General features: G+C 50.7%; 1 protein-coding gene across 1 annotated transcript; it reads left to right on the forward strand.

Moving 5' to 3' along the window:
* Positions 1-5602: 5602 nt before the first annotated feature.
* ZC3H12A (zinc finger CCCH-type containing 12A) lies at positions 5603-13578 on the forward strand. The gene is made up of 6 exons (XM_085081366.1): positions 5603-5720; positions 5835-6269; positions 9262-9401; positions 9947-10181; positions 10658-10764; positions 10869-13578. The coding sequence occupies exons 2-6, from the start codon at positions 5878-5880 to the stop codon at positions 11861-11863; spliced, it is 1869 nt and encodes a 622-aa protein (XP_084937492.1). The 5' UTR covers positions 5603-5720; positions 5835-5877; the 3' UTR covers positions 11864-13578.
* The last annotated feature ends 229 nt before the right edge of the window (positions 13579-13807 follow it).

Below are 13807 nucleotides of genomic sequence, written 5' to 3' on the forward strand. Positions count from 1 at the left end.
AAATGCTCATTCCACAAAGCTGAGACAATCAATCCGAGTATTTAGTCTAAAGTGTAAAACCTTGCTTAGGCCTCTAGGTGGAAGGCTGAGAAAGCAAATCTGATTCTTGGGAAAGAGGTGGTTGTCCCAACGAGCAAAACAAAAGCGCAATCACTTCTTTGCCCCCTTTCGTTGATGTCAGCTGTGAATCAGGTGTGTGGGCTTGGGAGGATGTTAAGACTGGCAAGGTCTTAACTGAAACCGTCTGACAAACAGACCTCAGATCCCACACGCTGAATGTTGTGTCTCTTGAGTCTCCACTCCAGAAGGTGTTTTGCAATAAATGCATCACTCCTGCACACGGTTGTGTAAAAGTGGAAAGACAGGCTGGGGCCGGGCTGTGCTCTCCCACCGTGGCACAGCAGCGTGCCCAGGACTGGGGCTGGGGGTGGCAGTGGCCCAAGCCGCCAGCTGCAGCATCCTGAGTTCGGTGCCGTGCCAGGGGAGCTCCCCGTGCTCCGGACATCGCACAAACCTACATCTCCCCAGCAGCAGGCAGAGCCCGGCTCTGCCCCAGCCCCACACCAGCACGACACGCCTTGCGACGGGGAAATCCCCAGCCGAAGGGAACGAAAGCACTGTCTTGCCTCACTCTGCTGGGTTGTTCCCATAGCAGTGAGAGCCGAGGGAGAGGCCGTTCCTGTTTGCTCGGCTGCGCCGTGAGCGTTGCACAACTGCTGCGAGGGCTGCGAACGCGGCTCTCCCCTCCGCTACCGCACAGCTCAGCTCTTGTCCGCGCTCCTGGCCATGCCAGGCATTGGGAACGACCTTTTCCCACCTCCGCGGGCCAGTGAACACCTTCTCCAGGTGTAGCCTGAGCAGGTAGGAACCATCTCCCGGCCCCTGCCTGCCACCAGGCTGACACCTCCTGAGTCATATCAGATCGGCAGCGGAGCGGCGGCCGCCGGCGCTGACATCACGGGAGCGGCGAGCGGAGCTGCGGCTGTTTGTCTCCGTGCCCCGCTGACACACATCCGTCCCGTGGGAGGGCCGGGGCGGCCAACGCTGCCCCACATTGCGCAGGCAGGCGGGCAGCGACACGGCCCCCGTGGGGACACAGCCCCCATGGGGACACAGCCCCCATGGTCACACGGCCCCCGTGGGGACACAGCCCCCATGGCCATACAGCCCCCATGGCCACATGGCCCCCATGGAGACACTGTCCCTTGTCCAGAGTCCGTTCTGACCCAACCGGCCTGGCCATGAGAAGGAGGAAATCAATTCCCTGACAAGCAATGTGTGATCAGAGCCGTGAGCTCCCATTTCTAACAAAAGAATGGGGGAAACAGCTTGTGTCCCGAGAGATTCACGATGAGGCCACTTAGTAGAGAAGGTCCCAAAGTTGTCCAGGAGTTAAGCATTGGGTTTGGGACTGTCACATCCTTCCCTGATGTTCTGGGTGCCCAGAGCAGACACTCCTGCTCTGCATTCAGTTCCTTAGAATAAAAACCGCTTCCCAGATGGATGTGACTTCTTAGGAGGTATTTGCTTAGCAATAGGCATAAATCTTCTGCTCTTCACATTGCTCTGGGTGGGATAAAATATTCTGGGACTGTCTATTTAAACATCTTATGTTAATACCATGAAGTGTTTGTTCAACTTCTATTATTCTTTTAGTTCTGAAGTAGCGAATGCTCCCAGGCATGTCAGAGTACAGCAAATCCAGAGCTGCAGACATCACATCCAAACTAAACTAGGGCTGAGCAGGAAGGGATGTTTCTGGATAAGGGGACCACTGACATTTTCCGGCAGAGAGGCCACAGCTGGGAAGAGCTGAGCAAAACAGCAAATGCTGCTGTCACAGGCACTTGCGCAATTGCTTGGTTTTCCCCAGCATTATTTATTACTTGAATTTGTTGCTTTTCTCTGCTCTTGACCTCGCTGCTGGAAACCCGAGGTTGCCTGGTGAGCCAGGAGTGCTGCTTCCAAGTAGAGAGGGTGCTGCTGGAGTGTGGATGCTCTGGGTAGTGCTGCTAGACACGATGCTGGGATAAGGGATCACAGTGGGGAGAAATCACCAGATGTTGAATCCCTGATGCATCCTGGGCAGGGACAGTGGGACTGTTCCCCCCGGCTTTGGTGCAGGGGTGTGGAGGAACTGCTTTCCCAGGCCCTGCTGAGACCCTGCACAGCCCTGGGGACAGCCCAGGCGATGGTGAGGCTTCTGCTGCCTCTGTCACTTCAGCCCTCAACTGAATAACAGATTTACAGCCCAAAATAAATAACAGATTTACGGCCCAAAATAAATAACAGATTTACGGCCCAAAAGCCCCTCACAGGATGGCTCTTTTCCTTGATGAAAGTGCATGAGAAAAAAATTGTCAGGGTGTGCGCAGTCCATCTGTCACTGAGGAAATAAGCTCGTCCTATAACTTAATGCCATCAATCACTAAGACCAAAGGTAGAGATCAAGGCTGCTTACTCAGAGGAGTTCCTAAGGCCATGTCTAGTCAGGCACACAGTGACAGCCAAATAAATATCCCTGGTATGGTCCCTTGGGAGCATGCGCTCTCCTCCAGAGCTCAGAAACATTCCTGCTCTGCAAGGAGCCCTTGGGCTACTCAGGGAGTAGCCCTGCAGAGTGCTTATAAGGATCTTCTTTAAAGCCATAAGATGAGTTCAAAACATAGTATTTTAAAGAAAAATCCATCTACTTGTCTGCAGCTGCATAGGAATCCCATACTCGTGGGTGAAGGCAGCAATGGGAGGGTCACAAGCAGTGTCACAAGGATTGCAGGTATACAGGCTCCAAACGTGAGTTCTGCACATCCTTGATAGGCTTCTGCTCTAGTCCTCCCTTGTTACACCTTCCTTTTTTCTGAGAAAACCTAAGCTCCCTTTCTCCTCTGGAATCACTACAGCACAGAGCATTGGGGTCAGAAGGCCAGGAGCTCTTGCCACATGAGTGGGAGTAAACTTCCCCCAGTGCCTCCACTGGGCTCATTTCCAGCCCGGGGCTTTGCTCAGCTGGTGGGCTTTCAATCCAGCAACCCACCATGGTGCTGCCTTCAGAGACTTTTATCTAGGCCAGACAGAGCAGCAGATGGTCTCTCAGGCAGCATCTCCATGAACCTGAGTGGCTGCACTGGAAAAACAAATTACCATAAAGGGATGTTGCTCAGCTTTGCTTCCAGCACTACTGCTCTGCTCTCCTCGTGAGGCATGGTGACCCTCTTCCAAAGAAAGGGCATAAATCATCGTTTGTTTTTCCTTTATTTCCTGAATGTGCTGAGTCCCGTATAATAAATTATACTGCTCACTGTAAAAGAAAATCCACAAGCAGCTCTGTGAGCCTCTTGAGTCTCTGAGTTGCAGATGATGGGAGAATTCAGTTCATCACCAGAAGCACATGTAGGTGGGTGCAGTGAGATGAGGTCACTCTACAGATGAGCAAGGCAATTAGGACACCAAAGCTGTTGGAAACACATGGATCCCAAGGCAGCCAGTCCCAGCCCTGTCAGCTCCCAGAGAAACTGAGGAATGAGCTCAGCTAGTAGCAGGTACCTGAGTAGGTACCTCATTGCTCAGGGTTTGCCTATACAGGATTCTTAAGAAAATTAAATTGAATTCACTAAATCTAAAGTAGAACATTAAAATTCTGCATAAAATTCTCATTCCGAATTAAAGTGGACTTAATTCAGTTTAAATTACTCCCAAATGCTACTAAATAAGGCCATTTAAATTGTCTTTAATTAATATAATGGTCCCACATAGGCTTTTATAAATGAGGCTTAATTAGCCCTTTTTTAGAAGTGAGTTAGCTGCCTTGAGCTTCCATAAGCAGGCAGCTGAGTCCAGAGCCACTTTGCTGACAGGGCTCCTGGTTGTGGCTGGTTAGCAGGAATTGCAAAGTGCTGGCATGTCTTCCCAAGCAACTGGCACAAGGCCAGCTTCTTTCTCACTAGCAGATAATAGGATCCCTGAATATCACCTATTTTGACTGTGTTAAATGTATGAGTGGGAGATGAAAGGCTCTGCCAGAGGACAAGCTCTTCCTTTAAAATCTGGGACGTGGGGGTGGTAATCCCTAGAAAAATGTGGCGTCAGAATTTTACGAGACTTGTCCATGAACAAGGAACCAGGCTGGAGGAAAGCTTACACTGAGTCAACAGAGAAATGGATGGAGGTGGAGGACTGGGAAGGACTGAGCCCATCCATGGGACAGGGCTCCTGCTGTCACAGACCACCTTGGTGTCCCCACTGCCCCTGGATGCTTTAGCTCCTTTTTTGCTTATTAGAATTCCCAACTCAGCGGGATGAGATGCTGCTGGCTGCTCTTAATGAGTATCCTGAGGGCATCTGGCCTTGCCAGCCCCTGTCCTCCCATCAGTCCTCCCTGGAACAGCCCAGTGCTCTCTTGCATTATGGTGAGGACTTCCACCTCTGTCCTGTGGCCACAGATGTGTCACAGAGGGACAGAGTTGTGAGCCCTGCTCGGCAGCCTGGCAATGCCAGGTGGCTGTAGGCACAGCACTGGCCAGAAGAAGCAGAGTCTCTTGCCTTGTACCTGGTGGTGAAGGGCCTCAGTGCATCCGTGATCCCAGCAGAGGCTTTATTCTGTGAATCTCCATACCCTCACAAGCTGCAGCCTTGACCAAAGCCCTTGCAGTACCAAAAATAAGAAGTACTGTTCAAAGCAGTTTGCAAAAGTGAAAAAAAAGTCAAAATCACCCATGAGGAGCTCTGCGGTGTGACTGGTGTGTCACTCCCTCTGACTTTTCAGGTGGAGAAGCCAATAGCCTTCTTCTCTCCTGGCTTCTCTTTCACCATGCGGCTGCTCTCACTGCTTTGCATAAATCAGCATCCAGATTTTGCCTCTTCCTAGGGGTATTTCCTATAAGTACATCTGTGGCCACACTTTCTGGTGCAATAGACTTCAGCCTGGAAGCAAAAGCACACAAACAATGCTAAATTCATGCTGACTGGAGTAGATTCCAAGGGAAAGAAGTGTTGGGAAAGCACCTACTTAAGAACTGAGTAAGGATTATCTCTGATCTGAATCTCACTGTGTGTGTGTGTGTTACTGTTGAGCACACAGTGCGGTTTCAGACATGGCCAGAGACAAGGAAAAATTATTGTTTCGGGGTAACCACAAGGAAGATGAATGCAAATATATTCCTGTAAGTGGGAGAGTTCCTTGCTCCCGAGCTGGGCTCCAGTACATGGCCTCGGGGAAGCAAATTTGCAACTACCTTCATTAAATTGTTTAGGGATGATTAATCAGAAGTCAGAGATGTGAAGTTTTTGCACGTTTCACAATGTGGACGTTAACCCCTGCAGTCCCACACAGCCTGCAGGGTGGTTTAGCACTGCGCAAGGTGCCGGTGGGTGACAGATGTTTCCTGCCAAGCGCTTATCTCCTCCTCACGCGGTGTCGATAAGCCACCACCGGCTGAATCACGGCCACCTGCATCCCCGGGATGCTAGAGGAGCAAGGGACATGTGTCACGCAGGCTGTCCCCTCTCGGTGCCCCGTCCTGCTGCAGCTCCGCCTCACCGGGCGGGCCGGGGCGGGTGAGCCGAGGGCCGGGGCGGGCCGGGGCGGGCCGGGAAGCACTGCCGCTCCGCCCCTGGCTCTGCCCTTCCGCCCTGCGCCGCACTCCGTATAAATCGGCGGCCGCCGCCCGCCCTGCTCCGGCCCCATGGAGAGGCAGCGGCGACCCGGCGGCGGCAGCGGCCCGGTGAGCGCGGGGCGGGTTCGGCCGGGAGGGAGGGGAGCGAGGGCCGGAGCCGCTGCTAACGCCGCTGTTAACACCGCTGCTAACGCCCTTGCTAACGCCGCTGTCGCCCCGCAGGTCCGGGCGGTTAGCCGAGGCCGCGGGTGCCCCGCCGGGAGCCATGAGCGCGGGCAGCGTCGCCCCGGGCTGGCCTGAGGCGCTGGCCCGGCCCGCAGCGGGGATGAGCGGCAGCCAGAGCCCCGAGGGGCCCGCCGATTGCCCCGAGCTGCAGCTGAAGGTGGATTTCTTCCGCAAGCTCGGCTACTCTTCGGAGGAAATCCGCGTGGTGCTGCAGAAGCTGGGCCTGGGCGCCGACACCAACACGGTGCTGGGGGAGCTGGTGAAGCACGGCCCGGCCGAGCGGGACGGCCCTGAGGCACCGCCCGAGCCCGGCGAGGCCCCGCTGGTCGCTCGGGGCGGCGCCGGCAACAAGTCCCCCGCGCCCGGCCCCGAGGAGACGGAGAGCGACAACCTGAAGCCCATCGTCATCGATGGCAGCAACGTGGCCATGAGGTGTGTCCCGGGTGGGCGCGGGGCTGGCGGTGTGTGAGCTCTGGGTGGGAGCTGTGCCAGGCGCGCTGAGCTAGGAGGAGAAAAACTCCGCGGCTCTCACTCAAAGCAGCCGCTTCTGGGTGCTTGGAAGGGGCTGGTAATACTTTCCAAGGTGTTTCTCCGACACTTAAGGTTCTCACGAGGATGAGCATTGCGTTTGTCACTGCCCTGCCCGCCCGGAGCAGCAGTCACGGGGCAGGGATGAGGGCAGCAGTGCTTCCTTTGGAACAGACATTTCCCCCGTGCTCTGTCGCCGAGGGGTAATTGAAGAGACGTTGTCCTCGTAACTGGTGGCTTTGTGTAAGTTTCCGTAGCAGGAAGTTGCCCAATAAATAATTACAGGGTTAATTAGAGAAGGGTTTGTAATATGGAGCTGTACTGGAGACCTGTCTCCAAATTGTGCCTCTTGTATTTTGGGGAATTTCTGTACATGGTGGAGAACGATGAGATACGCCTAAGGTGTCACCAAGGCAGGGCTGTGACTCATCCTCAGCATCTCGTGTGTCCTGGTGCTGCTGGAGCAGGTCCTGTTGGACACTGTGACCAGAGTCCCCAATATCCACGAAGCATCCAGAATCTCAGGGCTGGATATTTATTGGTGTGATGCCCCAACTTTCACCCTGCTTTTTGCTCCCAGGATGGTGAGCATTGCTTACCCTCACCCCAGCCCCAGCAGCATGCATTCCTCACTTCTGCACAGGGGGGTTCTGGGCTCTAGAAATTTAACATGCCAAGTTCTGATTTCGGTTCTGAAAGCTTTTTTTCCTGTTGCAGCTCAGAAGCCGCTTCCTGTGTTGTTTATGTTTGTGCGTGCAGCTTTTATAAAAAATAACCCTAGGTGCAGGTGGAGCTGCCATGCGTGTCGCAGTAGGTTTGTCTGAGGTGAAAGTGCTGCGTGGAGGTTTGTTTGCAGGTGTGGTTTTCTCCGAGCCCTGGCTGACAGTTCTGGGAATAGAATTGAGAAAAGATAGGGCACAGGCTGCTGTGCCTGCGGGTCCTGGGGCAAATGAGGAATGGTGATGGCAGTGGAGCAGGGCCAGAGAGGGAAAGCTGTGCCTGGTGTCTCTGCAGGAGAGCCCATTCCAGTTCCTACCCTCTCCACAGCTCTGGAAACACTATGGAAAATTGGCTATTGTTAGCCCAGGCTGATAAGTGAGTTGCAGCAAAGTTTACCTTGGATAAGTGCTTGGGCTCTAACAGCAGGACTGGCTGTGTTTGTTTAATGAGGAGCCTTTTACTGGTGAAAGTTACCCCAAAATGCAGAGGGGAAATCACAGCAGCTGTGAGTCAGGGCAGGCTAGAGCCCAGGGTCTGACATGAGAGAAGCAGTCAGGGTTTTTTTAAGCAACTTGCTAGAAGGGGAATTCCATTCTGAAACTTCCTGTATTGATGGTGTGATGTTCCCTGCTGATTCATTTGCAGTGTGTACCGCGGCCTCCCTCAACAGCTCTTGACAAACTTATGCAAATCATAGTGGAAATTAGTTTTACTTCCTTCTAAGGGAATTTTTCCTTGGCTGCTGCCAAATCAGATCAGCCCAATTAGCTGCCTTCTGGAGGTTTGAGGTTGGTAGCAGGGACTCAAAAAATAAACTACCAAAAATCCAAAAAAAAAATCCCACCAAAAAGCATCTGGTTTTCATTTATCTCTAAAAGATAACATTAATCTGTGCCCGGCTATTTATAGCTAAATCCATCTGATATTGGAGAAAACTTTCAGAGATTTCTCTGATGGTGTTCATCAGTCTTCTGTAATTTAAGATTTTTATTGGAGGTATGTTAGGTGTCTCTTTAGGTGTTAGTTCTGTTGCTGAGTATTTAGCTCTTTTAGAATGAAGAGCTGTACAAAAGTACTGAACTTTTCCTTTTAATTTCAAAGAAAGGGTGAGGCTGGGAGGGGAAGTGAAATTTGTAGTGGTGCTGCAACAGTGCCACTGCAAGAATGGCTTCCAAGGGGTGGTGGGAGCTGAAATGTCATTCAGGTGTAGATGGAAAGGGTAACACTTGGTGCAGAATTCCCTGAATTCTGCTCTTAGAATTCAGGGAAATCTCCCTGAATTCTGAGAGCAGTTCCCTTTGGTGTAGTGCATCTTCCCAGGATGCTGTCACAGAACCCAGGCAGTTGGATCCCCAGAGTGACAAACTGGGCTGGAATAGAAATGCTGAAAGTTTGCCAGCAGCAAACTTTATCAGCAGAAGAGCTGATTGCACTGTAAATATTAGTGCTTGTAAAACAGGAGGGGTAGTTTCCTCCTAGTAGTTCTGGAAACTCATTGCTATGACTTATGAATAATTAAGAAGCTTTTGGAATCAGTACGTGGCTTCTGACAAGGTTGTCAAACTTTGTTCTCCGACTGCCATGAGCTGTTCACTCATCCAGCACAGATCACAGGAGATGTTGCTGTTCTGTGCAAATAGTGCATTTGTAGAAGAGGTTTTAAGCCATAATGGAATGAATCATCATTCTTTGAGGTGAGAGTGCATAAAATGTCTTGTTCTCCTGAAGTGATCAGAACAACTTTGCAAGCAAACCCCCAGCCAGGGTACAGTGCACCCTGGCAGGGAACAGCCACTGGCATTAGCTGTCAGAGTAGCACAAAGAGGGTTTTGGATCACATTGTGCTCTGGGCTAAAAATAACCACCAGAAGTTCAGGGTTGAAGCAGAGGCTGTTTCAGAGCAGCTGCAACAGTTCCAGCTGCTGTCTCCCTCCGTCTCTCCCAACGAGTATTTGGGTGTTTACTGGTATCCTGAAGTGCTGAAATGAGCAGTGGTGCTGGGCAGGTTTGAGTGAGAGTGTTGTTACACAAGACAAGCACCTATGTTTGCTGCCTGTGCCTCTCAACACTACTGAAGCTTGTCCTAGTTGCCAGCTTCCTTTGCTCTATGCATTGCCTGACAAGTCTGTACTGAATAATGAAGGAATTAAAGTCTTAATTTCCTCCTTTGATGCAGCCATGGGAATAAAGAAGTGTTCTCCTGCCGAGGTATCCTTCTGGCTGTCCAGTGGTTCTGGGACAGGGGACACAAGGATATTACAGTCTTTGTGCCGTCGTGGAGGAAGGAGCAACCTCGACCAGATGTGCTTATAACAGGTGTGAAAATATGAAAACCAAAAGTAGTTTTTCTGGCTGACTGGTCTGTCACTTAGTGAGCTTGCAGAGTTCTGGCTAAGTCAGTAATTAACTTCAGAATGGAAAGTCTGAGTAGTAGGAGGTGCAGTGAGCTGAACTGACCAGCGAGAATTAGTCATTAACTTTTCCCCTAAGCCAGCTTTTGCCTGAATCAGTTGGAATAATTCAGAAAGCAAGGAATGTAATACTGCTCTACTTCCTAACTTCTTGTCTTTTATTTCTTGAATTTTTTCCTCTTGCGGGGACACACTTTGTGCTTTGTATTTAACTGAAGCGTATTTAGCCAGAATTATTCAGATTGAGGGGAGTTTGCCCTGAACTTGCATAGAGCTGAGATTTCTGAGTAACTCAGAACAGCGATGTGCAGAATTGAGTACAGCCTGGGTTGTGGAGAGATGGAATGACTTCACATTATTTTTTGTTGTTGTTGTTGATTTGTGATGTTAATTCATTTCTGCAAAAGCCTTTGGGCTGTGCAGGTGAGCTCACCGTTGTGTTTGCTCTAGACCAGTACATCCTGCGTGACCTTGAGAAGAAGAAGATCCTGGTGTTCACGCCGTCGCGGCGGGTCGGGGGCAAGCGCGTGGTGTGCTACGATGACAGGTTCATCGTCAAGCTGGCCCACGAGTCTGATGGCATCGTCGTGTCCAATGACACCTACCGGGACCTGCAGAACGAGCGTCCCGAGTGGAAGAAATTCATCGAGGAGCGTCTGCTGATGTATTCCTTTGTTAATGACAAGTATGGTCACATCTTCTGGGCTTTTGAGAAACGTCCGTGTGAGCGTGCTGGCTTGGTGTAGTGAAGCAATAGTGAGTGATGCATGAAAAGAGTGAAATGATAGTAAAGAAATAAAGAAAAGCTGTAGGATACAAGGGCAAAAGGAGTTGGTGGCATCTCAGTAGCTGCTCATAGTTTGGAGCTAAGAGCTCCAAGGAGAGCTTCAGGGTGCAATTTCCTCACAGGACAGTTAGCAGACTCAGCAGCAGGTACTAATTCTGGTCAACAACCAAGCATTAAATCTCTTCTGTGCTTGAAGGGAAGCATTTTGTGCTGGTGTGGACTGGGTGGCCAGAGGGTTATCTCTGCAGGAAATTGGAGAGCTTCATAGGGATCAGATAGCTTTTGATCTTAAGTGAAATAGGAGACTTTGAGAAGAAACGAAGCCTCAACTCCAAAAAGGGAACCACTCCTGACTGAGATTTGTTTTTCTTTAGGTTTATGCCTCCGGATGATCCCTTAGGGCGTCATGGCCCCAGCCTGGATAATTTCCTCAGGAAGAAACCTATAGTTCCAGAACACAAGAAACAGCAGTGCCCTTATGGTAAGACCTGCCTTCTGTACATGAAGAACAAAGTGTCTGTGCAAGTGTCATTCATATTCTAATCAAATGCAGTTGGTCATTCCATGCTCTGGCTTTCCTTACAGGGAAAAAATGTACTTATGGAATTAAGTGTAAATTCTACCATCCTGAAAGGGTCAACCAGCCCCAGCGCTCGTTAGCTGATGAACTCCGTGCCAATGCAAGGCTGTCTCCAACCAGAAGTACCAGTGCCAAGGAGGAGAAAAAGGGCAAAAGGGGTTCCCAGGCAGAGCTCTTGTGCTCTGTGCCCACAGAGAATGACAAAAGCTCTTTGCAGAAGGTCTCTGCAGAGAGGAAGAGCTTGGCCCACAAAGCCAAGCCCAGCGATGTTGCGCTTCAGGCCAAAGGCTGTGTGTCAGGCAGTGTCACCCCTGACAGGTACCAGCAGCCTCACATGGACTCACTTTCTTACATCTCTCAGGAGCGTCTTGACTCAGGCATTGGGTCTCTGGAGAACCAGCTGTCTGACATGTGGCCTCACAGATGTACCAGTCACTGTGACCATTCCCATACAGAGCAGGTGACCGTCTGCACCTGTGGCAGGCAGAGGCCTGTCTACCCACATTCTCCCAGCTTAGACCAGAATGGTCTGGTCTCTTACAAGCATGGCTCCCATAAATCTTCTTCCTCTGGTGCTAGCTTCCTGCAGTACAGCCCTGAGATGTCTCAGTCAGGAGCACCCCACTCTTTCTCAGGCTATGGGGTGCCTGTGCACCCAGCTACTGTGGGGCAGTACAGCCTGCCTAGTGAGTTCAATGCTGCCCCAGCCCACTCACGGGAGTTCTGGTCTGAGCCATACCCCCTGCCTCAGGTGAGATCCCCAGGTTTGCGTGACCCTCGTGCGGTGCAGAGAGCCCCAGGGCCAGGCTATGGGGATTCAGGGCCCTGGGCTGCTGAGGAGCAGTTTGCTGAGGAGAGAGCCAATGTGCACGTCAAGCTGTGCGGCATCTTCCACCCACACCTGGTCGATGCTGTGATGAGCCGCTTCCCCACGCTGCTGGACCCCCAGAGGCTGGCAGCAGAGATCCTCACCTACAAGGCCCAGAACCCAGGTATGTGAGGCAGGTGCCAGGGGAGAGTGTGAGGGGCTGTTTTTGCCTCTGCAGCTGCCACGGGTGCCTTCTGACTGCTCCTTCTTATTCCTTTGGAAGTACCCGGAGAGGTACTGGTTGCCAGATGTGTGTTTGCTGTGTGCTCACAGTAAACTTTGCTCTAGCTATGACCACATGCCTGTGGGAAAGGTGAGAGCTCCCCAGAGTCCCACCTTCCTCAGGGGTTGCCAAGCAGGAAGGGAGGCTGCAGCTCTAGAACAGGACTGTTACTTTGGGGTTTGTGGGAGTCTGACACACCCCTAATTCCTGCAGTTGTCCATAACTGGATGTGAGAGAGGTGGGTGCTGCTTTTGTAGTGGCCTAAGGCTAGTTTTAGAAGACTCAAATGCCTTGTCAATGCTTTGTTAGGTCCTGACTAAGCCTCTTTACTAAATCCCACCATTCAGATCTGTGGCAAATGATGGGTTATTAGTGTAATCTGAAGCTGGGTTTATCTGACTGGTTTTACTGGTGCACTTCTTGAATGATGCTTTCCACACCCCTCCCACTTCAGCTTATCTTCCTGAGGTGAGGTAATTCTGCCACATGGACCACAAGTGCTTAGTGAGCTGCTCAGCTCCTGGGAGCCAGGAGCACAGTCCTTGCTCAGGAGTGGCAGTCACCTTGCTGGTCCCTATCCCAGGCTGGCTCTGTACAGCACTGACAAGGACTTATTATGTGCCTTTTGCTTTCAAACAGCAATAGAACAGCTGCAGTCACGTCTGGAGTACTGCCAGGGCTCTTCTTGAGGAGTCTTTAATATTTTGCTCTGTAAAGCTGTTGCTTCATCTTCTTCCTCACAATATTCCCCTGTTGCCTTTGGCTGTGCCCAACTAGAGCAGCATCCAGAATTGTAGAGTAAGACTTACTTGGCAAGACTGTTCCTGTTTAATTTGCTCTTACTCTGTAAGATGTTTTCTATTGTAGGTACTGTAAGAGATTTTAAATATGCAAAACCCCAATTGCTGTAGTAATTGGTTCTGGTCCTGGAATTTTGCTGTGCTTGGGATGCAGAAATGTTCCTGGCACTTGCAGGCCAGAAGCAGTTGATTTGTTGATACACATTGTATCTGTGTGTGTTGTTGTTTTCTAAATACAATACGCCCTTCTGTGGTTAAACCAAGGTCGTTGAGTGGCAAATTAGGAAGGGGAGAGTGGAATGCAGCTGCTCCTGAAGCCCTCCTGGGAACAGTGTTGTCCATTCCTGCTCTGCCCTCTGATGTCCGAGGAATGACCTGCCCAGACTGGCACCGTGTGCCATGAGACCACAGGGACACAGAAACCTGTATACCTGGTTAATAATGATACATTACAACTTAGTAATGTTTCATGTTAGTAAGCAAAATGCTTCTTAATTTTAAGTAACCTGATACTTTGCATATTTGTAAATTACAGGAAAAAAAATGGTTTTTAATGTTATTGTTCAGCACCTTGCTGCTTGCAGTTTTAATCAGTGCTGTTCTCGCCTCAGCCATGTGTTACTTGGCGAGGTGGGTTTGGGTTTCTGGTGGAATGCTGGTATCTGCTGCCTCTCTTGCAATGAGAAGATTAACATTTTGTACTCCCCAGCTGACACTTGCTGAACTTTCTGTATCACTATGCAGTATAGTCATGTACTGAATAGCCATGTGACAGCCATGGCAAAGGAAGAACTGTGTTGTGTAAATAAAAACTGCTGAGTTGACGTATTTGGTCTCTGCTGGCTTTGTGGAGGAACATTCAACATTTTGGATGGCTTTCCAGGAAAGTCAGACAAATTATCCTTCTTCTGCGGGGTTCCTCTGACAGGCTTTGATCTCTGTGTGCAGTCTGAGGGTTGGTTATTGACAGGCTGTTAATCGATGCAGTGAGACCAACACACCCATGTGCTGTGGCAGATAAGAGCATGTGCAGTGTTTGCTGTTTATTTGGCT

This window comes from Lichenostomus cassidix, chromosome 23 (assembly GCF_008360975.1).
Source record: "Lichenostomus cassidix isolate B80296 chromosome 23, HeHo_3.0, whole genome shotgun sequence".
Lineage (NCBI taxonomy): Eukaryota > Metazoa > Chordata > Aves > Passeriformes > Meliphagidae > Lichenostomus > Lichenostomus cassidix.

What these genes read in the sequence shown, in the direction of transcription:
- ZC3H12A (XM_085081366.1), top strand. Translation starts at nt 5,878, where the DNA reads ATGAGCGCGGGCAGCGTCGCCCCGGGCTGGCCTGAGGCGCTGGCCCGG. An exon ending in ACCAGATGTGCTTATAACAG is followed by an intron (nt 9,402 to 9,946) that starts GTGTGAAAATAT and finishes TGTTTGCTCTAG; the next exon opens with ACCAGTACATCCTGCGTGAC. An exon ending in GAAACAGCAGTGCCCTTATG is followed by an intron (nt 10,765 to 10,868) that starts GTAAGACCTGCC and finishes CTTTCCTTACAG; the next exon opens with GGAAAAAATGTACTTATGGA.